General features: G+C 51.7%; 1 protein-coding gene across 1 annotated transcript in view; it reads left to right on the forward strand.

The window, feature by feature from the left end:
• Positions 1-24,874, forward strand: part of PAX8 (paired box 8) — a gene marked incomplete at both ends in the record, with an annotated part of 115,753 nt that overhangs the window by 54,053 nt on the left and 36,826 nt on the right. The window contains 4 exons of the mRNA XM_079720391.1: positions 2,509-2,624; positions 4,232-4,407; positions 4,603-4,672; positions 4,743-4,850. Of these exons, the coding sequence (XP_079576517.1) occupies positions 2,509-2,624; positions 4,232-4,407; positions 4,603-4,672; positions 4,743-4,850 (470 nt within the window). The remainder of the gene's footprint in view (positions 1-2,508; positions 2,625-4,231; positions 4,408-4,602; positions 4,673-4,742; positions 4,851-24,874) is intronic.

Genomic DNA, 24,874 nt, shown 5'->3' on the forward strand with positions numbered 1-24,874 from the left:
CTTTTTCCAAACTGCTTTCCACTTTCCTTTCACCTGCCAGGACCTGTATTTCTATTTCTGTGTTTTGAAAGCCTGGGGGTGGGGGGAGGAGCGCGGGGTAATTAATGATTGATTCTCTGACACAGCCGCCAGGAGGCCTCAGGGCAGGCTGTCGGCCATTTCCTGAGGTGTGGGACTGGGTAGAAATCCCGTGTGGCTGGGGCACAACTGGACAGGTCTGTCGGGGGAGAGGGTGGTGCCCTGAGCGCTTCTGCCTTCGGCAGATGGTGAAGTCAGGGGGTCCGAAGCTCTGCCCCGGCGCTGGCCCTCCCCCTCTGCCACTGGTTCTGCTCCCCTCTTTCTGGGCCAGGGACTATTCATCGCCCCCCTCACAGACACCCCTGCCCCACAGAAGCTCCCACACCCACCCTGCACCCAACACACGAGCACACACTCACTGACCCTTTCCTTCTCAACGGCTCACCTGTCCATCACCCAGCAGTCACACAGCTGTTTGAAGAACTCACGGTGCTGCTGGGAAAGGATTAAAGGAACCAACATCTACAACAAAATTTTAGAGGAGTGTTACCTCTACCCTTCTTGGAAGTATCGCCCTGCCTTTGTTGTCTAATAATAATTAACTTTTGTACAGAGCTGCAGTTTTCAAAGGGCTTTTACCATCATAATTCTATTCACCGTCACAACAAGGCTATGAGGTGGGTCTCACCCTCCCCACTCCTCACTCACACCCACATCCTACAGAAGAGGAAACTGAGGCTCAGAGAAAGGGAATGGTCCCATTTCACACAGCCAGGGCTGAAACGCTTGCCTTCTAACTCAGAGTAGAGAGCTGCTGTTTCCTCCCCAAAGGATGCACTTTAGTCCCGGGATTGTTTACCATGTAGGGGAAGGTGACATGGCAGGTAAGCAGGGGGCAGGGATCTCCCCCAGGGCTGGCCTCTGGGCAGTTAGCAGAGAGAAACTTCTGAGACTTTATATCAAAGGGGTGGAAGAGGTCCTGGGATACAGGGAGGTGAGGGGGAAAGAGAGGACCCTGAAGCAAGCAGAGGGTCAAGGGCCTGATCCAGAAGGAGGCAGGATTCCACCTGCCAGTTAAACACCCAGCCCAGAGACAGTGTAAACCCTGGCTGCTTATTAAAAGACCCCAAACCCCTTCCTTCCCAGCTCTATCAGCTAACATGACCAACTCATGCTGGTTTCCCTGGGACAGTTCCGTATTTTAACACCCAAAATCCCACATCTAGGGAACGCCCTCAGTCTCAACCCTAACAAACCCTACCACCAGTTTGGTGGATTTCAGCTGAACTGTGGAAAGAAAGGCCATCTTTTGAAGCTTCAGTGGATGAACTTAGAATTTAAAAATCACAGAATACTCAGTGGGGTTAGGCAGCTACCTGAGATGTATATTAAACTCTTTGAATGTTGAACTGCAAGGTAATTCATTTCTACGAAGAAACACTTAGATCTGTGGCCAGATCTGTCAAATTTTTAAAGGAAACCAGAGTTACTCTTTCTTCTCGATTTACTTTCATACTGGCAATGAATTAAATATTCTTGGAAAAACACTGAGTTTAAAAAATCATAACTGGCTTTAAATCACAGCTTGCCAGGTGATAGTCTCAGCGTGAAAGGCTTACGGACATCAAATCCGAGAAGAAGGCAGAGAAGGTGTTTTAGTTTTTAAAAGCATGTCCTCAATTTCCCATTGCTCTGAGTGTCATAGTCAGGATGCTAAATTTATTTGGAAAGTTTAATTACATCAAAGGAAGGCTTGACATGTTTATGCTTAACTAAAAGGATCATGAATTTTTCTTGTTTGCAAAAAAACAGTGATAAAAGGCATTTTTAAAAATTATATATATATATATATATATAAAATTATATATGTATCATTTCAACCTCTACGTTTGCAAAGGGTTGGGATACTGGTTAATAACCGTTCTCTTGGCCTTAGTTGAAAATAATTAGGTCCTATTCCAATCCCACTGTAATTAGAAAGCAGGACCAGACCAAGAGGCAGTGGAGCGCCCTGTGTTCTTACTGCTTGTTGGCTTGTCGCCTTTGGAAGAACTTCTCTGTGGAGCCTCCTACTGGCCACCAGCTGTCACCTGCAGTCCGGGGAAGGGGTGCTCTCAAGGTGTGTGGATGTGTTTTTTGCATATTACGTTTTCGTATTAAAATGAATTTTTAAAAAATGAACTCACAATTGGGACCTGTTTTGATAACTTGCTGTTTTTGTCCTTTGAGAAGTTTTGCTAAACACGGGGGTGGAGGGAGGAGGGGACCTTGTTTTGTTGAACAGGAGGAAAGCATTGGCAAGAACCATGAAGAAGTTTTCAAGGTTCTGGGTACCTGTCAGCCCCTCAGCTTGGGCAGACGCTCTGAGGTTTGCAGAACTGTTTGGATGAGGGCTTGTCAGGCTCACCCTGGAGCATTGTCTCCGCAGTGGGAGGGCAGCCTGGGTGGACAGTCTCTGCGTGGCCTCCGCACTCCACCGCTCCCCTACAGACAACAGGGCAGGCACCAGAGCAGCAACCTGGCCTGTGGGGTCCGTGGGACCTACACCAAGGCCCACTTTCATCCCCGCACCTTTCTTCCCTCTCTCTCTGGGGTGCGGCCGGGAGGTCTGACCAGAGAAGTGGACATTTTGAAACCACAGAGCGATTCTAAATAACAAGTTTTGAGACGCGTTTAAAACAATAAAGTGCAGATTGTTTTTTGTTTACAGCCACGTATGGGGTGAAGGATCCATTTTGGAACATACATAGTCTTTTGCTTTTCACAGAATCATTAATTTCTGCTAAATCGAGAAACGAGCAAGGCTGGGTGGGAGGAGGAAGTGGATTAACCTGAAAGAGAGAGCTTTTTTTTTTTAATTAAGAAAGATTGTGTGGGTTCACACCCCCGCGCACACATCCCTCTGAATCTCCCCAGTTGCCTCTGTGCCATCCCTTCCCTCTCACGCCGGCAGCTCTAAGCCTCTGTACCCCAGAGCTGTCCCCCCCAAGGCCAGGAGCATCACTGTCCTCCCAGCTATAGCCCTGAGTCCAGAGCACAGTCTGAGACTGGGGAGCACCCAGGCCTTGCCCCACCGGCCTGCTGGCGCTGCAGGACATTTGTTCGCCCACACAATCTTCCCTGTACCCGCCTCCCCCGACAGAAGAGGAGACCTGTGGGGAAGGAGGGGGACAGATTTCACCCCCTCTAAGGGCTTCTCATTCCCACCCCAAGGGAGTCCTTCTTTTTTTTTTTTTTTTTTTTTTTTTTTTTTTTTTTTTTTTTTTTTGCTGTACGTGGGCCTCTCACTGTTGTGGCCTCTCCCGTTGCGGAGCACAGGCTCCGGACGCGCAGGCTCAACGGCCATGGCTCACGGGCCCAACCGCTCCACGGCATGTGGGATCCTCCCAGACCGGGGCACGAACCCGTGTCCCCTGCATCGGCAGGCGGACTCTCAACCACTGCGCCACCAGGGAAGCCCTTCCAAGGGAGTCCTTCTTATCCACACCCAGGCCCACAAGGCCCCAAGGCAGCTGATTCCTGCAGACAAGGCAGGGTTCAGCTCATCCTGTCCCTTTCTAATACCCTTCCACGTTGAGTTGAAATCTAGGCCCTCATGGCCCGTCCTCTGGACTCTTCTCCCAAGTTCAAAATCCTCAGGGAGCAAGCAAGGAGGCTGGCGGCTGCGTGTTTAGAAGGAGAAAGGTGTTCCCGTGGAGTAGGTTAGGTGGACCATTTTCATTAACTTAACAGTGTGAGGTGTGGATCCTGGCTGGTGTGGAAGGAATGGGTTCAGGGGCTGTTGAGGATTTTGCCCTGGAAGAGGTCCACACCAGTGGTGAGAAGGTTAGACCATCTTGCCTCCCGCCCTGAGAACAGGCATCTACCTTAAGAACCAGGCATATGAAACAAAGTTCCCTCCCACAACAGAAAAGGTGATCCCCTGAGCAGACTAGGGGTGAAAGGAGGGGACGCAGGGTGCACAGAGGTGGCGTGTCTCTCACTTCTGGTGTCACTGACCCCGGGGGGGACCCAGAGACCCTCATCCTCAGGCCCTGAGGCCTCCATCGCCCACTCCTCAGATCTTTCCAGGCCTGCTGAGTTAGGGCCCAGCTGCCTCCCTCTCCTCTCTCCACTGGAAACAGAAGCTCCAGCGAATGTTTCTAACTCCTGAGTCCACTCAGCCATGTCCCCCTCGCAAAATCCTCCCCTTCCTGCACCCCCCTGCACCCAGCCAGCCAATCCGCGGCCTGCGAGCCTCTCCAGGCCCATCTCTCCGGGCCCTGGCGGGATAAAACCGGTCGGCGATGCCGGGTGGATGGGAACAAACTTCGGAAGGAGAGAGGCGCGGGGCCCAGGGCATCCTCGCGGGCGGACCCGGGCAGTGAAGGCCTGTGGCCGGCCGGCCAGGTAGGCCTCCCAGGGGTTGACTGGGAGAAAGGGGTGATTCGAGAAGGGAGAGCGTCCCAGGAAGCCCGGTAGCCTTTTTTCTCTCGAGTTAAACTGGCTAAGGCCGGGGCGGCAAAGGTAGAGGGCACCGGGCTGGGGTTTGGGGCTGCTCAGAGGATGCCAACGCCGGATCCTCCGGCCGGGCGCATGTGTTAGGCTGGGCTGAGGTTGGCCACACTTCACCTAAAAATCCTGCGACTCCTGCCTCGCGATGAGAGCCTCAGGGGTAGGGCCTGGCGAGGAGGTCTAAGGCAGCGGGCAGGGAGTCTCATGCCCCTGCCCCTGGGTCTGTGCAGGGCAGCGGCGTGGCGGTGGGCGCAGCGGGGACCTGCGTGAGGAAGCCCTGAGCCCTCGGCGGGCTGCGAGTGACTCCCCGGCGATGCCTCACAACTCCATCAGATCGGGTAAGGACGCGGAGTGGCCGGGACCCCCGAGCCTTCGCGTCGCCGTGCGTCCGTGCGTACGCTCGGGTCGGTGGGGCTGGGGAGCGCAGGCTCGCGGCTCGCTGGACCCCGTGCGTGGGGGGCGCAGCTGGGGACGCCTCCGGCCTGGCTCTGCGCGGCTGCCGTCTCGCCGCTCTCCGGCCCTGAGATCCCTCCCGGCCCTGCGGAGCTGCCCTCCTCAGGCCTGGGTTTCTGCGGGCCACCCGGAGCGGCGAGGACCTCTCCGTGGGGCCAGAGGGGTGTCCTTCGCGCCGCAGCCGCGTCTTGCCCGGCCCATGAGAGTGGGCATCCTTCCCGCACGCTCTCAGGCCCTGCGCCGCGGCCGTGCAGGACTTGCAGCTCCCCTGCCCACGACCTCTAAGCCCTCGTCCCCGGGTGCGCGCAGCTCTTGCCCGTGGCTCCCGGGCGGGACCGTGAGCCCAGCGCACCTCTCCAGCCAAACGGAAAGGAGCCCGCGGTCCGGGGCCTGGGAGCCGAGAGCGCACTGCGGGGCTCTCGGACTCCTCTTTGCCCAGCACCGGGCAGGCGGGGACCCGCGATCGGGGCGTCCGGCCTGCGAGGACTAAGCCCCCCACGGGCCGAACTCCCCTCCCCACCGGCGCCCGGGCCCAGGCCCTTCAAAAGCGCTCAGGGTGTCCCTGGACACGACTCCCGCTCTCTCCCACCTCCTGGCCCAGGCCGGGGTGGTCTGGGCCAGGAAACAGCCGCAGGGTCGGGACCGGGCGGCGCGGTGGGCACGGCCGGCCAGGCGCTCAGCAAGTGTGGACAGCGGGCAGAGGCGCGGCCTGGCCCGCGGTGATGGATGGAGCTGGGCCGGCCGCGGGGAAGGCGATTTATGGGGCCAGGGCGCAGCGCTATCGATTTGGGCCGGTGGAGTGAGAGGAAATCAATATTTCAGATGACTTCTCGGCGAATATGAAGTCCCGCTCGGCAAACGGGACATTTGTTATAATAAGGAGGGTCGGATCGGGCGCGGCGCGCGGCTGAGATCTCAATTTAGCCCAGAACGCCACGGGTCCGAGCTGCGCCCGCGCTGCTTCGGGTCTGGGGGCCGAGGCTCCACGGGCAGAGGCGCAGGCCCCCCCCCCCCCCCCGCGGCGAGCCGGTAGGTTTCTCCTTCGGGTTCGCTCTACCACCGGAGACGGAGTCAGCAGCACGCTCCCTCCCCACCCCGGTGCCCCTAGGAGACTGGGGCCACCGCAGTCCTGGCCGCCCTCTGCGGGCGCCGGGCCTCCAGGGGCGCGGAGTGGAGACCTCACAGCCCTTCCCCGGGAGCGGCGGGATCGACGATCCAGGGGACCGAGGGGAGCGCCTGGCACCCCTTACCCCGCCCCCACCCCCGCCCGGGCCCCACTCAAGCTCCTTGACCACATTCTGAGGCCAGGACCAGGTTTTAGTCCCTTAGTCTTTAGCCAAACGGGGGTATAACGAGAGCCGTCAATCCCTTCGCCTCGGGATCATCAGGTCGGTCTCCGAGGCCGAGCGCACGGCGCCAGGTGCCAGATCCCACGCCAGGCTGGGTCCCGCCGCTTCTGCTGGGCTCTGGGTTCCTTTCTCACCCCCAAGCCCCAACCAACCCCCGACCTTCCCCTGACCTTTCTAGCGGTGATAGGAGTGGGTGCTCCCGGACCTCGAATTTACCGTGCTGGACCAGACCCTTTCCTCTATGTCGCTGCTCGAGAAATAAGACGATGTCACGGCCCCTTGGGTTGGCTTGATTTTGTTTTCGCTACCGATTTTCATTACAGAAGCACTCGCTAGAATAAAAGGAAAGAAAGAAGGAAAGAAAAAGGACACAATTATTTGTACTTTATTTTAAATCAGCAACAGACCCAGATGAGGAGACACAGTTTTTCCATTAGCTCTGAGGCAATTCGCCCTTGGGTTTGGGGAGGGAGCCGTCCACCTCTGGCAGGGCCTGGGACAGAGGTAATATTCTGCCTAGAGGAGCCAGAGGGGCTTCTTCTATCTTCTCCCCAAAACAAATTAAAAAAAAAAAAACAACAAATCTGAGGCAGAGGGAGGATGAGACTTTCTCCTTTAATTTAATGCTAATGAAACAGAAGAAAATTGCCTAAAACACAGCTCAAAATCTTCAAGACTGTCCCCTGTTTCTTTTCTAAATCCTCTCTAGGCAAACCTGAGGGAGAGACCCTCTGTCTTTCTAATCCGTTGACACCATTGCCTATATTTAGAGCTAAATTCATAAGCTGAGCCCTCCTGTTTTTATAAGCCCATTTCTCTTGTAGGTCTTAGGGACTTCCCTCTTTTCCCCAGGCACTTCCATTTCTGAGTTCGCCTTTGCCTGGGCCTTGCCTGGAGAGCGGCCCTTGAAGCTTCCCCTGGAGCAGAATCCGGGGCGAAGGCGGCCGCGGGCCTTTTTTCGCGGGAGCGAGGCCATGCGCACCGTTTCCAAAAGTCCGAGACGCCCGAGAAAAGTTTTGCGCGGCCTCTGCCTCCCAGGCCGCTTTGGGTCACCCTCTGCGGCTCGCTCTCAGCTGATCTTGCTTCGCAGAGAGTTCTTTAAAGCAAGAAAATATATATATATATTTAATATTATATATATATATATATATTATATAAATATATTTTTTTCTGGAGGGATGTGGAGAGCGAAGAGTGAATGATTCTGACCTGCCGGTGGTCAGCAATAAAATGGTCTATAAAATCTACTGGGAATTTTGTAGCATCAGGGAACAAAGATCCTCTAAAGCAAGAACGTTTTTTTAAATAGTCAGAGATGCACGAGAAAAGCCACATAAATATTAAAATGTAAACAATACTGTATCCACGAAGAAGAGAGTTTAGTAAAAAGCAAGCAGGTTGTCATTAAAAGTTATGCGCAATAACTTCCGAGAAGCCCTCTCCCTCAGCTCCTGAAACTAGGTTATTCAAGGAGTCAAAGGAGACTTTAGATCAAGGAGGAGCCTATCTCTAACTTCCTTAAATCACAGATGTAAAAGCCCTGTTCCCTCCTCTTGGTTTTAAAAAGGGGCAAAGGGAACCAAAGATCTATTTTCTGCCCAGGTTTCTTGCCTGGGTTGAAAATAAGGTCTCAGGATGAAAAACAGTCTTGAGGAACTTGAGGACCATAAAGAGGTATTGGGGTTCCTCAATTCATCTTTGTTTCAAGATGGTCCGTCCTCCCACCCTCCTCAATACAAGTTAATTAGGAGATAATTTAGCTACCTTGTGAATTAGTTTCAAGATAAGTATCTTTTCAAGCTTTGTCACTTTAATTGCCCTACTGATTGATAAGAAGTAATTATTTCTAATTGACACTTTTTGATGTTTATTGGAAGCATTTATTTGGGACATTTTGGGGGTGGAAGGAAAGTTAATTAATTTTATCCGTCTGCACCCGAAAGGATTCTACTTAATTTTGCTGAAGAGGACAAAGGAATTGTAGGAAAACAACACAAAAATCAATCTCGGAATTTTAATTATTAAGAGATATTTTGGTTCAAAGGAAAGCATCTACTATTATAATAACATGTCAAAACTTTTATTTATGACCTCAACTCTCGAATTTTAATGTGGCACATGTTTTATGGGTATGCATTTTCCCAGGGATATACTCCTGATCCCTTTATATGCTGACTTCATTTTGGAGGTTACTCAGCTTTGTAATTAATTTTTGTGAATAGTGAGATCAGTAGAACTCAGTACACTCAGAATAAATGCCATCCCTTTTTTGTTAAGAGCTAACTGTAAGAAAGATTTACTAACAGTCATCCTTGTTCTGTAATTATTGATAGAGTTGGGTATAAAGGTGAAACTTTACTTACAGTGACATGCCTTTTCATACCTAAACCTCAAACCTCGGAGTAAACAGTTTAATCATTCACATCCTCCAGAATGTGTTACCGTGAAAGAGAAAGAAGGGGAAGACTAAAGGGAAAAAGAAAGACACTGAAAGGAGGCCGTGGGGGAGGGGAGGAGAGAGGGCAAGAAGGTGGCTGGAGAGAAAAAAATGAAAGAACTTATTTCAGAAATGACGGTAGCTAGGTGCATGGCAACTTTGCCATTCATTATAGGGAAATCAAAATGCTACCTCAAAACATGTCCTTTGGAATGCGATCTCAAGCCACCCCTAACCATCACTGGAACCCCCCAATTTTCTATGCATAAAAATGGCAGGATCTTTGGGGACCAGCTGGTCTGGATTTGGGGTATCTAGATGTCAAACTTTGGATTTGGTGTCCGTGAAAAGGAAGCAAGAAAATACACATTGTCCGCTGGTGGCTTAAGAAGAGATTCAAGTGTTGTTTATTTTTATTGTTCAAGCCCCTGTGATCTTCATTCCTAGTTGTGTACCCACAAGTCTTTTCGTGGATTGACTTGTGACTCACTGACATAGGAAAACATTTCCACATTAACCCAAAGTGGAGACACACGCTCCCGCACACCCATGCACGCCTGACATCAGAGCGGCGCCATCGGACAGGACGCTCTCCTGTGCCCGGTTCTTCAGCCAGTGACTGTTTCCATCATTTATGTATAAAATCTTGTCTGCTTTTAATGATGTTTCTCCCAGATTACGTGGAGCTGCAAGAATGAGGAAACATTTTAAATGAAAAAGAAATTTAAGACGTACAAACAGCAGATAATATCGCATACCAACCTCACTATTAGTGAAACTGAAAAAAATATATAAATAATGCGAAAAAAAAACCAGCGAGGGAGAGTTTAGTAATGGAAAATTCCCCCGCAATTAAATGAAACAGTAATTTAGTGGAGATATGCCTGGATGAATTAGCATTTATTAATTGGTTCTCCTAAAAACAATTTGTGTGTGTGTTTGGGGGGGGGGGAGTGTTTAAAGTATGGATTTTTTCATGGGAAAAGTTCCTCAAATATTCATATCGAATTATGTAGCGATCTCAGTCTATTTTGTGAAAAATCCCCATTCTCTCACTGGCGCATTTCACCTGCACACGGGGAGTGCGGGGGTAAGGGAGAGGAACCCCCCTTTAGATCAAAAGAAGGAAGCTGGTTCCCTCTTCTCTTGGGACATTTCCAGGCGTGAAACCAGTTGGCAGAGGCGGCTATGCTTAGGAACATCCAAACCGGGTCCTGAGGAGGCTCCCAGGTGACCCGTCTCCTCTGGGACACAACTGACGGAGGCAGAGGAAGCTGCTTTGTGGCTGTGCCCCTCCCCACCCCAGCTTGCTCCAGCATCCTTTGCCAGCTCAGGCAGGAACTGCAGTTTGTAATCTCAGCAAGGAGCTTGCTAGGGTTGACTGGTGCGGGGATGTGTTTACTTTCTCTCGCCACAGTTGGTCTGTCTTCAGTTCGAAGCATTTTAAAGCCGCTCCATTTATCAATCCGAGAGGTGCCGACTTCTCAGTTGCGTTGAGAAAGCTTTGAGCTCCGAGGTTCTGAGTACACTAAGATCCAAAAGATAAAAGACACAATTTCGTTTAAGAAGAAGAAGAAGAAAAAAAAGATGATCTTAAAAGGAGAGGGCAGGGGACTGTGCCCCCATTTCAGATGGCAGTTTGCTTTTGTTTTAGTTGAGACTTGAGGAAAGACGGAGTTACCAGCCCCCAGGAGCCCGCACTCCCTTCAGAGGTAGATCTTGGGGGTATAATGCACTCTCTAAAAAGAAGAGAATGCAGTCTCAAGTCAGAGCTCTTTGGGGGAGTGATTCTTTCTGGAGCACCTTTGCCCAGGTTCTTTTGGGGACGGGGCTAAAAGACAGTCTGCTTAGGAAGTGTGTACAATGCCTGCTTCCAGCAGAGGTGCTAGGTGTTTCTCTTTGGGGGAAAGAGGACAAAGAAATCCAGTCCAAGGGTCTCCTGGTTCCTGAAAACTTCACCCTCCCAGGCCAATCCCAGTTTCTCCAGCCCCCAGTCAGTGACCCTGGGATAGAGTTTCTGGGTCAGGATAGAGTGGGCAGGGGTATCCACCCTTCCTTATGTATCTGCGGTCGTGGCACTTTTAAGTAGATCTTTGACCATTTATAATTATGTCCTGAGGTCCAGAGTTAGGGCTGACACGCCTGTTCGGGTTTCTGAAAACCCCTCCAGACCTCTCCCTTGGCCAGGTGGCCCAGATGAGCACATGTCTCTTACCTGGACTATGGATCAGAAAAATCTTCATGGGAACGTTTCTATTTTAAACCCACAATTCATGTCACTGAGTCTGGGCTTTCCCTTGACTGGGGCTCCTTCCCCAGGAAGAACAAAGGGCCGGGGTGGAACCCAGCGTCTCCTTGCTGAGGCATGTCCAAGATGAAGGGGAGGGAAGTTCAGGAGTCCCCCAGGGATATACGGGTCCTGTTTCTGTGTTAATGCCTGAGGAGCCTCCCACAGTCCTGAATGCCATATAAAATGCCAAGGATTGCCAAGGCTCAGCACAGGCAGCCCACAGCCGCTCCAGCTGTGCTCATGCCGCGTTCATATCCAAAGACAGAGACCCAATACACAAAGTGCTGGGCACACCCTGGCACTTAGTGAGCCCTCGGTAAATGGAGGCTCTGATTATTATCTCCAAGGGCTATTACAGGTGTGGGATTCTGCTGGCAGAGGGCACATCCACTGTCTCATTTAATTCTCAGGAGTCTACCAGGCAGGTTTGTTATGGACGTTTTTACAGCAGAGGAGAGAACGGATGCTCAGTGAGCCTGATCTGACTCCAGCGCCCCCCTTCCCAAAGTCCAGCTCATCAAAACTCCCTGCAGCACTAGATGGGTTCACGCTTGCAGCTCCATTGGGAACTCGGGCCGGCATCCTTGGTGAGGAGGCTCAAGGGCTCCTACCGATAGCAACAGGTAGGGCCTTCAGTCTGTCAGCTTGGTTTCTTCATCAGTGTCCCTAAGGCTCCAGCTCAATGAAAACGGGCTGTCTCAGTCTTCCCATCTGCAAAATGGGAGCAGTGGTCCCTATCTGGTGTCCCTCCTGGAGGTCCTGTGAGGTGGAAGGAGATGGTCAGCCACTAGAAAAGGCAGAGAGAGGGAGCTTTCTTTCAACACCCCTCCCCCAGGCTGCTGTGTTTCCACCTGCACCCCAAAAAAAGCAGTTAGCCACAGGCACCTCAATAAATTGTAAGCCAGCGGGTATACTATACTCCCTTGGTATCTCCAAACCACACTGGGCCTCCCTGACTGGGTACATTTCAGAGACTTTGGAGTTAGTGGGTGTGATGGAAACAGCTCCAGAGTTACTGGGAAGACCTGCCCGTGAAGTCAGGGGCTGTCGCCAGGTGCCCCATCTACAGGCAGCAAGTGGGGAGCATTTCCCCAAGTTTAGGTTCATTCCCTCTGCTGCTTCCTGGGGGGTCCCTCTCACTCAGGGGTTCAAAATCAAGTCGTCGGCTCCTTTGGTGCCTCGGCTGAGGTTCCACTTGTACCAGTACCTGGAAAGGGGGTAAATTTTCATGTTGCCCCTTTAGGCTGCGGACAGTCGCCCCCCAGCTCCTGGCTGGTTGCATTTCTTGGATGCAAACCCATCTTTGATTTAAGCAGAGAAAGAGATGGAGAGAGGAAGACCACTTTTTCCCTCCCTTCTTTTTAAACTGTTCTTTCTTCTCCTGTCCTCAGCCCCAGTGCTCATCCGTGTTCTCTTCTGCGCTTGTTTTCCTAAGTGGCCTTGGAGTGACCTGAGTCATTAGTGCTAATTAGTCCACTGCGACTGTACTGTTGCTGTCAGACCAGCACAGCAGAGGAGTCGGGAACTGGTTGGGTGATGCATTTCAGAGAAACAGCTTAATCTACCGTCATCGTGTGAACTGCGTGTTTGCCCACTTGTATGTGTTGCGTTTGATTCCTCAGCTTCTCTGGGAGAACTATTATTCCTGGGATCAACTCAGGGGCGGCCGTGAGGCATCAAGGGGGTGAGAGACTTTTGAAGTCACTGTGAAGCCAGGCCCTGCGGCCACCTCTCCATCTCTGCAGGTGGCAGGAGGGGCTACGCCTCAGAGGCTTTGCCTGTGAACCAGACCTTGCTGCTTTCTCCCTGTGTGACGTTAGGTGAGTCAGTTGTCTCTCTGGGCTTGAGTTTCCTCTGCATAAAACACGGGGATATTGCAGGGTTTCTAGGAGATACTGAAAGTGAAACCAGTATCCTCCCCTGGCACATAGCAGCTGCTCAAGAATTTTTCCCTGCTCCAGAACAGCGGTCCCTAGGGAGGAGGATCTCCCAAAATCCTCCAGCACAGATGTCCAAACCTTACACTGTCTCAGTATTTCCTCTGAAACTCTCCATTAGGAGCTTGAAAACCAGCATCAAAATTTTGCTCCAGTTAAGATTTAGGACAGACCTTTTAATATTCCACCTGGATAAAATAATAGGCTTAAAACCTAGGGGTGTTGGATTCAGTGAAAGAATTCATGGGAAGTGCTGACTCAGAGCCCTGGGGCTATGCTCACCTGCTATGCCAGCCCAGTCTGGAAAAGGATTCCTTATTCCAGTTTACCAGAAAACCCAACCCCAGGGGAAACAGTAGGCTCATGATAGAATGGGCTGCCCGTGGACTTTATGTTGGAATCCGGAACATTCTAGGGTTTTGGTATAATTGGTCTTAGGAAAGATGAGCTGGAGTGGGCATGCATCTATGTTATGTGTGTAGCTGAGACAGGACCACAGGGAGATGTGCCTTGTGTACTGGTTCTTAACTGACACAGAACCATATGTCTATTGAAAAAAAAAAAAAAATCCACAAATCTTCTGTCTTCTTCCCTCTTCTCTCTCCTTCCGTCCAGCGCCACCCCTACCTCCTGTCTTATATTTTCCAACTCTGTGTAATAATAATCCAGCTTTGGCATGATAGCAAGCCCTGGTTGACATTTAAAAGCCTGGCATTAGCTGAGCACCAAATCCCTGCCTCCAGCTCTGTTTTGCTCTTTCCCTTGAACCTGAGATTGTTCTTGATGACTGTCGAAATGGAGGTGGCAGGAATGGGGTGATCTCCTGACATGTCCTCGGGTGTCTGGCTGTGACTTCCAATTGGAGGAAGAGGCTGGGAGGGAGGATGCTGGGGCAGGAGAGGAGCTTGAGTCCAGCTGGAATCTGAGGGTGAGCGGTTTCATTCAATTTCACAGACCCTCACGGATGCCACCTGCTGTGTGCAGGGCATCACACCAGTGATGGTGGCATCCACTGCCAGGTTATTCCAGGTAAATGACAGGGGTGAGAGGCGCCTCCTCAGGGCAGGGAGCTGAAGTCTTGTGATTCCCTTTCAAAGGCAGCAGACCCACAGCGCCGAGAGGGGAAATAATCAGACAAAACAATTCAGTAATGGGACGAGGACTGCAAACTAACAACCCAGGTGGTGGGAGCACCAAAGGTCACTTATCACCAGCAGCCGCCCTGCCACTACCATGTGGACACCAATAACAGATAAAACTCATCAGGCCTTCTGGAGTCTGGTTGATCCCTGGAGCACTCACTGTTCCAGAAAGGCAGCAGGTGAGGCTGTGTTGGATCAGCCAACTCCACGATGGTCTACACTGGGGCTCCAAGTGGCTGGCAAAATGTTGCAGAATTGTAGGTGTAAGTGCCGTGGAGATGTGCCCACTTGGGCCAAGTCAGAACCCTTGCTGGACCCATCCAATGCTTAATCCCCGTGTCTCCAGAGATTTGCAGACTTTATAAGACGTCTCCCTTTAGACAGTGTGACAAAGCCTGTCTATACTATACGTATTCAGTGATACACTTTCCAAACACTTGAATCCTCATATTAAGAAAGTTATGTTTTCATTTATATGTGGAAGCTAAAAAAAATAAAGCCTTCCAGTCCCCTTGTTCTCTGGTGATATGACAATGCCCCAAAGATCCAGAGCCCTACAAGCCCCTTGTCTCCTGCTGGCCTCCGAGCTGGTTGGACAGGTACCCCCAACTGAGACAGACCTGCCCTGGGGCCTCGGGATTCACCCTCTTGTGAGTGTCCCCCTCTTGATAGTCTTGCTCGCAGCCACACAGACGCTGCCCTGATTGCTTTGTCACAGTTGCTTTCCTCGGAGCCTGGCTGGGTCGGGTTGGCTGGAAGGCGTCCACCTCTCCGGGAGAGCCCAGGCAGGAGTGCGTCATGCCCCCGCCCACACGGCTCTCTGTCCCCACCTCCCTGGAAGTCACTCTCTGTCCCGCCGTGTACACGCAATTGCACACAGCATTGCACACAGCCTTCTATGGTTTGCAGACTGTTTGGTGTGTGTTCATCGGTCTGCCCCGTGTAGATGTTGCCCATCTTGAGGCCCGGGAGCCTCTTCCCCCGCTGGATGGAGGTGGCTGAAGAGGTGGGGCCTTGAGAGTCCAACACATGTGGTTTTGAATTGCCATTCAACCACGTGCACCTGTGTGACCTCAGGAGCCGTTTCCCTCGCTGGTGAAGTGGACCCGTGGTCCCTGGCTCAGCGGGCTGCTGGGAGGCCCGACAGACCTCATGTCTGTGATGCACACGGCCCAGCCATCCTCAGCCCGCCCTGCTCAATGCCACCTCCCCCTAAAACCTTCCTGGATTCCTTTCCTCCTCCCCAAGTTCCCTAGTACTTTATTTTTATGGCATGTCTTGCAGCCTACTTTGTGTAGGAATGTTCATCTCCGTGCCTCTCACCTTCTAGACTTGAGGATCACGTGTCACAGGAGCCTTATAGGTTTCATTGCACCAAGTAGTCTACCTAGACCCGGAGTTGTTCAAGGCCAGAAAAGGTGAGGCCCTGACACCACATTTTACCAACAAGGAAACTGAGACCGGGAGAGCTGTGCCTTGCCCCAGACCCCATGAGTATAACCAGGGCTCTCTGAGACAGGGTACTGCCTTTCAGTGGGTGGCACGGGGTAGAGGGAAGGCTGACCCAGGCGGATGAGAAGGGGTCCCTACAGCTGCTGACGGAAATGGCAAAGCCCAGTAAGAACTGCCCAGACACAAGTGCACACACATATACACTCATACACACACTCAAACGTATGCATACACATACACAACACACACTTCCATACACACCAACGTACAGAGATACACTCTCACACATTCACACATACACACAACCAAGGCTGGGTCAAGGGTGAGGCACAAAGCCACCCAGAGTGCAAAATTTAAGGAGCCCCCCACTCTCGGACTCATTAAGGGGCAGGATAGGCCCTGAAAGTAAGCGCCTCCTTAAATTTTGTACCCTGGATGCCTGGCTGTCCTCACCCTGGTCTGCGTTCTGTGATACACACACCCACCTACCCAGTTACACCCACATTCATACACATGTGGGTGACGTGTAGTCACACACACACACGTGCACATGTGCATACAAAACTCACCCTCTCACACACATAAACACACGCGTGTGCACAGGACACTGTCCTTGGTCTGGGGGTGATAAAAAAGGCAGCCAAAGAAGTCCATACTCTCAGACACCCCGAGAGACACAGCCATGAAATTATAGGAGCAGCTGATGATCCCGGACTGAGTCCACGGCACTGGACATAGTAGGGAAAGCAAGGTCCCAGAGATCCGGGGCACCTGCTCTGTCTTGGGAATCAACTGTAGTCGGTCTAGCATGGGGTCACTGACTTGTAACCTCCCTGTTCTTGAAACCTATGGTTTGAGGTCTGGGCAGAGAAACTCCCTGTCCAGCTATGACTCCTGCAGACCCCCCACTTAAGTTATGGGACGTCGGTAGCCATGGGGCCCGGCAGAGACCTTGTTTTCAAATGAGACCCAGGGACATGTCACCTGTCTGGCCAGTGTGGGAGCTACTGGCAACGCTTGGGCTCCGGGGTTTATGGTGACTCTTCCCAGACGGGGACAGTGTTACCAAGAGGGCAGACAACAGCAGCAGGACTTGCCTGTTCTAGAATCTGGCCTCTTGGTCCACCGAGGATTAAAACATGGAAGGCAGGTGGCTGAGGGCTGTCACCAGTGGGATCCTCTCCTCAGACCACAGGAATGTCCTCGCACCGAATCCCTGGGAGCCCTGCCCAGGGTCTTTAGGAACATGCACGCCCGTGCACTAAACCCACGGGGGAAACGTGAGCAGGAACTGCAGTCTTGTGGACACACAATGCCATGCTTGTTGCAGCACTGCAGGAACTGATCGTTACAAACAACGGGGTGCATCAGGAATACTTTGTGCATTTGATCAACAAATACTTGTATAACTTGCATAAATCATTGATTCTCAAACAATGTTTTCCTGCCTAGCGGGCAGAGGTGACCACTCATTGATATAGTGAAACAGAGTAATGGTGGCAGGAAAAAGTACATTTGTGGATAAAATACCTTTGAGCTAAAGGTGTATTTTTTTTCCCTATATGATGGCCACTACCGCTTGTTTTCCTTAGGACCTAGGATTGGATTTAGCAGCACATTCTGATTTTCACTATTTTGAGCTTACTGTTTTGTGGTGTTCTCGGCAGAACAGTTTGTGGGACCCTCCAGGTGCCCTGTTCCCTGGGAACAGCTGGACTGCAAGTGAGGCTGGAATTGCCTGATGTCCACATAGTGGCTGTGATGCCCCAATTCTGTGAAATGATGAGGTGCCCATGCCTGCGTCAGGAGGCATCCGGAGCATTTCCATCGTGGAGAATTTACGTTGCCACCATCCAAAGAAAGGAGCCACATCCCTGTGTCCCCTCCTCTCATCTTTACGTTCCCGACAAACCCCCTTCTTCCCAGGCACATGGTCCAATATAGCACGTGAGCGTCAGTCATTTAAGGAACCCAGTTGCTTTGTGGGTTGTAAAGACATACACAGAAAAGGTGGTCTACTGGATCCGGGTCTCCTGTCACTCAGCTTCACTGGGCCTGCATCCACTCGCCCATCACACTCTGAGCAGTTGCCCCTTTGTCTCATTCTCAGCTTCCTTCGTGCACACCTAGAGCCATAACACCTCTGCCTGAGATTTTCTCTGAAGATCCTGTCACCTCTGAAATTTCCATCCCAGTCACATGTCTTATTCAGCTCAGGCTGTTATGACAAAATGCCACAGACTGGTTGGATTAAAATATAGACATTTATTTCTGAAGCTCTGGAGGCTAGAAGTCCAAAGTGAGGGTGCCAGCATGGTCAGGTTCTGATGAGGGCTCTCTCCCTGGCTTGCAGACAGCTGCCTTCTTGCTGTGTCCTCATATGGGCTTTCCTCAGTGCATGAGCCTGGAGAGAAAGAGAGCTCTGGTGTCTCTTCCTCTTCTTATAAGGGCACTAATCCCATCATGAGCGTCCCACCCTCATGACCTCCTCTAACCTTAATCAACTCTCAAAGGTCCTACCTCCAAATACTATCGCAGTAAGGGTTAAGACTTCAACGTATGAATTTGGGGGATACAAACATTCAGCCCATAACACCAGCCATAGAAATCATGATTTATCTTTCTCCAACTCAGATGCGCAGACCACTTGGTCCACTATCCAGAGATGCTACTATTCCCTGCCCTCTACTGTCCTGTGATGAACCTGTCTCCTCTCCTCCTGGCCTCTTTCTCTCCCAAATGGGTGCTCCATCTGGACGCTGTGCCTGCATCACCTCAGGTTTTACTCCAGCTCCTAAGGAAGCACCGGGTGTCCCTTTGGTCTCTGGCTCTAACTCCCTGGCACACCTGCACCAGCCTGGCAGTGCCCAGTGCACGTCTCTCAATGCACCCCCTCAACCATGCTCAGTTACTTCCAGTTCTTATGACGTGCTCTCCCCAGTCATGCATCCCCTGGCCACAGAAGCCTGGAGTTCTGACTCCAAGTTGTCTCAAAGGGCATCATTCCCCTAATATTCAGTTCAGTAAGTAAACATCCACCGAGCCCTTCGGTATGGCAGGCATGGAGTTAGGCTTTGGGGTTACAGGGATCAAGAGACCATGCTTCTGCTTTCATGCTGACATTCTAGAGAGAGAAGAAAGCAAATTGGACTTTTAGCCACAAGTGGGGAGAGAAAAGAAAGGCTTCAGTCCAGCGAGACACAAAATGCTGAGCTAGTGGGAGAGGGAGACGAGCTGGGCTGTGAGTAGGGTGGGGTAGGGGGAGCCTGACCTGAGACAGGGGACCCAGGAGGGACCAGCAGGGGCAGAGACGTGACATCCTAGGAGTGTGGGCAGGTTCCAGGGCCCAGGGTCCTGGAAACACGGGGGACAACAATGGGAAGACAGTTGGGGTTCAGACACACTGTGGGGGACTTGGACCAGAGAGGCCAGATGAAGAGGTCCTCTCTAACCCTGCCATCAGGAAGCCTGGGTCAAGTGCACTCAATGTGCATGTGGCGGGGCTTTTTGCTCACCGTGCGTGGAAACTGCCGTCCTCAGCCAGCTCGCCTTCACACTTCCCTTGTCGCTGACTTCCGTATTCCTTTTAGTTCTCTTGCCTGAGCTGTGTACCCACTGAGTCTGTCCTCTTTGGGCTTTGTGGTGCTTTTATTGAGTGGAACAACTTAGCAATAATCTGTGATTGCTAGATGATTCACATTATCAAAATGTTCTGATTTCCCGCCTTTCCCCACCCTGTTCCAGAGAATCTGAGCCTGGTGATTTTCCGAAATAATCTTAGAGTCCTGCTTGCCCTTCCTCTTAATCCAATCATTAACAGGCGTTTGTGGGCAAACCGCTGGTGTACAACCCGAGAAGTTTCGATCCCACCCCCCCGACCCTATTTCCCACTATTTCCGTATGCAAACCCATGTTCCAGCTAAGTAGTCTTGTTTCCAAAACACACCACGTACATCACCACCTCTGTGCCTTTGCCCCTTCAGTGGCAGCTGCCTGGAACATCGTCCCCATCCCCACCCCCTTGACAAAACCCTGTTCAGGTTCTATTTCCTTAACCAGACCCTCTCTGATACCCTCACTTTTTTTTTTTTTTTTTTTTTTTTTTTTTTTTTTGCGGTACGCGGGCCGCTCACTGTTGTGGCCTCTCCCGTTGCGGAGCACAGGCTCCGGACACGCAGGCTCAGCGTCCGTGGCTCACGGGCCCAGACGCTCCGCGGCATGTGGGATCTTCCTGGCCCGGGGCACGAACCCGTGTCCTCTGCATCGGCAGGCAGACTCTCAACCACTGCGCCACCAGGGAAGCCCTACCCTCACTTTTAATGGCCTAGTGAGGGCTCCATAAATCTCCATGATGGTAGTTTTCACATAATTCTCCAATAACATGTTTCACTGTCTTACTAGTTAACCTAACTTGTACACTTGAATTTTGTAAATGAAGTTTTCCCAACAAGAAGTACACTTGACCTTTTCCCATGATATTGCTGTAATTACTCTTATTTTCTTTATAATAAGTGGTCATTATGGGACTGAGAAAAGAAGGATAGAAGCCATTTAGGGAAACCGAGGCAGCCATCAAGGCCTGAGCTGCCCCACTGGGATGCCTCCCTGGTCCTGGGGCATCTTTCTGGCCTGGGCTCCAATACAGGGTAGCAAGGCTGGGCAGAAGTGACCCCTGGGGGTGGCAAACACTGGCAGGCCTGGGCAAGACTCACCTGGCAGCGGGCCTTCCCGGTGGACACTGGGTATCAGCTTGGCAGGGTGGTTGACCAAATTTAGGATCCATCTGTGAGGACCAATAGTTACAAGCTTCTGTAGATTGGGAATAAAATTCCCCAAACAATATCTGGCACACAGTAGATACATGCTAGATGCTTAATAAATATTTGCTAAACGAAAGAATCTTTTTGAAAGTTAGCTTTATACAAATATTTCTCAAGTGTGGTCTCTAGCATCAGAAGCTCCTGGAGCTCTGTTAAGCAATGTGGGGTCCTGGAATCTGCATCCTTCACAGGCTGCCTGTGATTCTGCTGTAGATCAGCATCGGAGAACCACAGATCTGGAGTCAGACCCCCTTGAGTCCCAACCAGAGGTCAATCCCACGTGGAGTCTCTCATGCCAGCCTTCTGAAGAGACAGCCCTTCTCCCTGCCCAGCACCCCCTCCACCCAGAGATTTCCCATCTGGCAGTAGACAGGAGTGGGTCGGACTCAGGTGCAGTCTCGGGTCTGCTCATAACTGGCTGTGCACAAGCCATTAACCTTCCAAGATGGTGTCTTCATCTACAAGATGGGTTCAAAGTGCCAGGCCCTCCCCCTGCCATAGAATGATGGTGAAGATCCATCCCCGATACAGCCAAGGCCCAATTGATATTTGCTGAATTGAATTTCAGAATCACTTACCTGACAGCACTTTGAAAGGGCACTGCAAATGCTGGGTGAGTTCATAACCAACCTTTAGACTGGATCCAGAAAGTTCGTGAAAGGAGGAGAAGCCTGGAAGTCCTGGTGGACTTGGGGGAAACACGGCCTGGCTGGGCAAGGGTGATGGACGCCTGCAGGAAGCCTTGCTGTGTCATGTGTTGATGCTCTTGCATTAAAGAAGAATTTGCCGCTGGATGGAAAGGTTGGGAATGGAGCGGGATGGCGGCTCTGTGGGAGGATGGCGGTGTCAAGGGAAGCAGGTGCACCTAGAGAGGGTCAGATGTTAGAAAGCGATTGCTCTCTGCCTGTGACCGAGCCTGCCTTATACTGGAAAGTCACTTGGAGGGGCGGCCAGACATCCAGGAGAGGAGCCCAAGGGGGCTTCCCCAAGCCTCCTGTGCCCAGCTCTGAGCTAGAACTTCGTTAATCTGTGCATGCGTTTGCTGGGGCTGCCGTAACAAAGTACCGCAAACTAGGGGGCCACACAACAGACATGTGTTGTCACAGGATTCTGGAGGCTGGAGGTCTGAGAACAAGGTGTTGGCAGGGTTGGTTCCTTCTGAGGGCTGAGAGGGAGAATCTGTTCTGTGCTCCCCTAGCGTCTGGTGATATGCTGGCCGTCGTTGGTGTTCCCTGGCTTGGGACAGCATAACTCCAGTCTTCACATAGCATTCTCCCTCCCTGTGTGTCTCTCTCTGTGTCCAAATTTCCCCCTTTAAAAGTTCACAGCCACATTGAATTAGGGCCCACGCTAATGGCCGCATCTTAACTCGAGCATCTGCAAAGACCCTTTTTCCATAAAAGGTCACATTCCGAAGCACAGGGGCTTAGGACTTCCACGTGTGAGTTTTGGGGGACTCAGTTCAATGCATAACAATCTGAGTGCTGCAGGTGGTGGGTCTAGCTCAGCCCCCCACTTAGTCCTTTAGCTGCTTTGGGTCCGAGTAACACTAGCTGTAAGAGCCCTGGTTTGGGACCAACAGAGAGAGGAGAAGCGACACATGTTCTTGAGAGCCTTTCTTGTTTCTCACAGCCCCATGCTTCCACAGAGGAAGGGACTCTGCTTCCCAGACCCAGAACCCCCAGAAAAGAGCTTCAAGACTGGGTTCGCCACAGAAGAAAGTCAAATGACAAGCAAACTGATAAGAGGATCAGGACTCTTCCAGGCTGTGCCTGGGCTCGGAACACAGTCTATCCAATCCCCACCGCCGTTTTCCTTCACTGTGGCCAAGATGGCCCCAAGATGGCACTGAGGTCCCAAAGGGCCCCCCTGGGATGTGGAATGAATGGGAACTTGGGTCAGAAAATGTGAGCTCTGCCTGGCTCTGCCATGAAGTGAGTCTGTGGCATCAGGCGGGCGGCCTCCCCTTCCTGGCCAGGGACCCTCTCAGACATGCCCCGCAGCCTTGCACACGTACACGTCCCCTCAATCGTCCGTCATCAGAGCATCTCTCTCCACTGTCATGCAGGTCACGCACAGCCCGAGGGCCCATTGTGTGCCACGTCCCTCGTCTTTCTACAGGTGGCCTCAGGGCCACCCCCTGGGAGTCTCCTCCATGGAAAAGTTGCCCAAAGTCCCCCTACAAAGCCCTATCTGCACCCCCTTCTGGTAGCTCCTGGCCTCTATTCCCAGACCTGAGGGCAGTCCCACAGGTGTGGATATTAGGACTAAAGGGACAGTAGAGATGATCTGTGCCCTTCAAGCCGGATGAGGAAACTGAGGCACAGACAGGAGGGTCCCAGAGCGGGTAGGACCCAGGTCTCCTAGCTCTCAGCCTCCTGCCACCCGTTTCTTCCCTGAAACCACAGCCTACAGGCTGAGCCTGCTCTGCTGTGCCTTCCTGTTTCTCAGGCAGCCTTGAGTGGCTTTTAGAGTGTACAATCTGCTTTGCTACCGTGCCCGGTTCTGGGGAACCAGCTGTCGACAGGTGTGGTAGCCACCGATATGCAGTTTTGTCACAGATTTTGCTCAGTGTGTCAGGCTCACAAGAGCAGTTGTTCTTCATTTGTTCCTACCTGTTTGGCTCCACAGGGTGGCCAGGCCCCCGTCCTGCCCCCACACCAGGCCTGAGGGCTCCATACCCACCACACACACACACACTCACACACACACACAACACACTCACACACAAGGACAGGAACAGACATACACACACACAGGGACAGGAACAGACACACACTCACACACACACACACACACAAGGACAGGAACAGACACACACACTCACACACACAAGGACAGGAACAGACACACACACACACTCACACACACACACACACAAGGACAGGAACAGACACACACACATGAACAGGAACAGACCCACACTCACACACACTCACACAGACACACACAGACAGGAACAGACACACACACAGACAGGAACACACACACACGCGCAGGGACAGGAACAGACACACACACACACACATACACACACACAGGGACAGGAACAGACACACACACTCACACACACTCACACACACACACACAGGGACAGGAACAGACAAACACACACACACACAGGGACAGGAACACACAGGGACAGGAACAGACACACACACACACAGGGACAGGAACAGACACACACACACAGGGACAGGAACAGACATACACACACACACTCATACACACAGAAATGTGCACACACACCCCATGGGTATTCCATGGGCTTGTGAAAAGAATTGAAGGAGATAGTGCTTGTGAATGGATTTTAATACTTTAAGGTTCTATAAGGTGCCAGGGGTGATTAACCTGTAAGTTTCTCAAGGGCAAGCATGCTGTCTTCTAGTCAGAAGCCATCTCCCCACATACATGTAGCCTGGAATATTATTAGACATAGAGTGGGAGCTCAGTGAATTGAAATCTAATGAACTGAAAATTGCTTTAATATAGAATCATTTTAAAAAAATAAACAGCATTAATATCCGCAGGCCTCTGACCCCAGGGGGAGGTGAAGGTACAGCACAGTGATTTGTGCAGATGCTGGGCTTCCAAGGGCAGGTTCAGTGGGTGCTGACCACCTGCCTCATGCCCACTCTCCCCCAAATGCAGGGGCCCTAACCCTTCCCACTGCAGCCCTGGGTGCGTGATGCCAGGAGTCTGGAGGCATCTAAGAGGCTCCGTGGGAGGGAAGGAGCCAAGAATGACACCTCTAGGAAACCTCCAGAAAGCACTGGCAAGTCCCATTTGCAGCCTTTGACTGGAAGTTCACGTTTAATTAGTTAATTCATGCTTTCAATACGTATTTATTGACCATCTAATGAGAGGACATAAAACTCTGGGCAATCACCAGAGGAACTTTTTTAAAAACACCGACAGCATGCCAAGAGATTATGGTTGAAGTGACCGAGGTGGAAAGTTTCTGAATGCCCCCAGGAAGCACCGCTCTCCTCTCCGCGATGCAAGCTTACACGGTCAGATAGGACACTGCACCTGCCCTCGAGGAGCTAGGCGTCCAGGGGACAGGCAGAGCCCTGGCCCCAAGAAAGGCCAATAACGACACTCCGATGGAGGGCTGTGAACCAGGGAGGTCAGTGGAGAAGAAGGTAGGGGATAGTGAAGGTTCCTGAGAGGTGATCCTGCGAGGCTTCTGTCCTGGGAAACACGATGGCCAGGATGCGGGATGCATTTTAGCTGCCCCGAAGCTACATCCGCAGAGAGAAGCCTTCCCCTCTTCAGGAAGAGGAGGGAGTATGTCTCCAGTCTGGGAAACGGGGTTGGAGGAGAGATGGTGCCCAATATGAGTCACAGGAAGAAAGTGGCCCAATGCTGTTTGGCGTCCTGGTACACAATCTATGGGATCTGAGAAGCTTCCAGAGGCCTCCAGAAATCTTTTTTTTTTTTTTTTTTTAGAAGATGCTGGGGGTAGGAGTTTTATTAATT

This window comes from Hyperoodon ampullatus (genome assembly GCF_949752795.1).
Source record: "Hyperoodon ampullatus genome assembly, chromosome: 15".
Taxonomy (NCBI): domain Eukaryota; kingdom Metazoa; phylum Chordata; class Mammalia; order Artiodactyla; family Ziphiidae; genus Hyperoodon; species Hyperoodon ampullatus.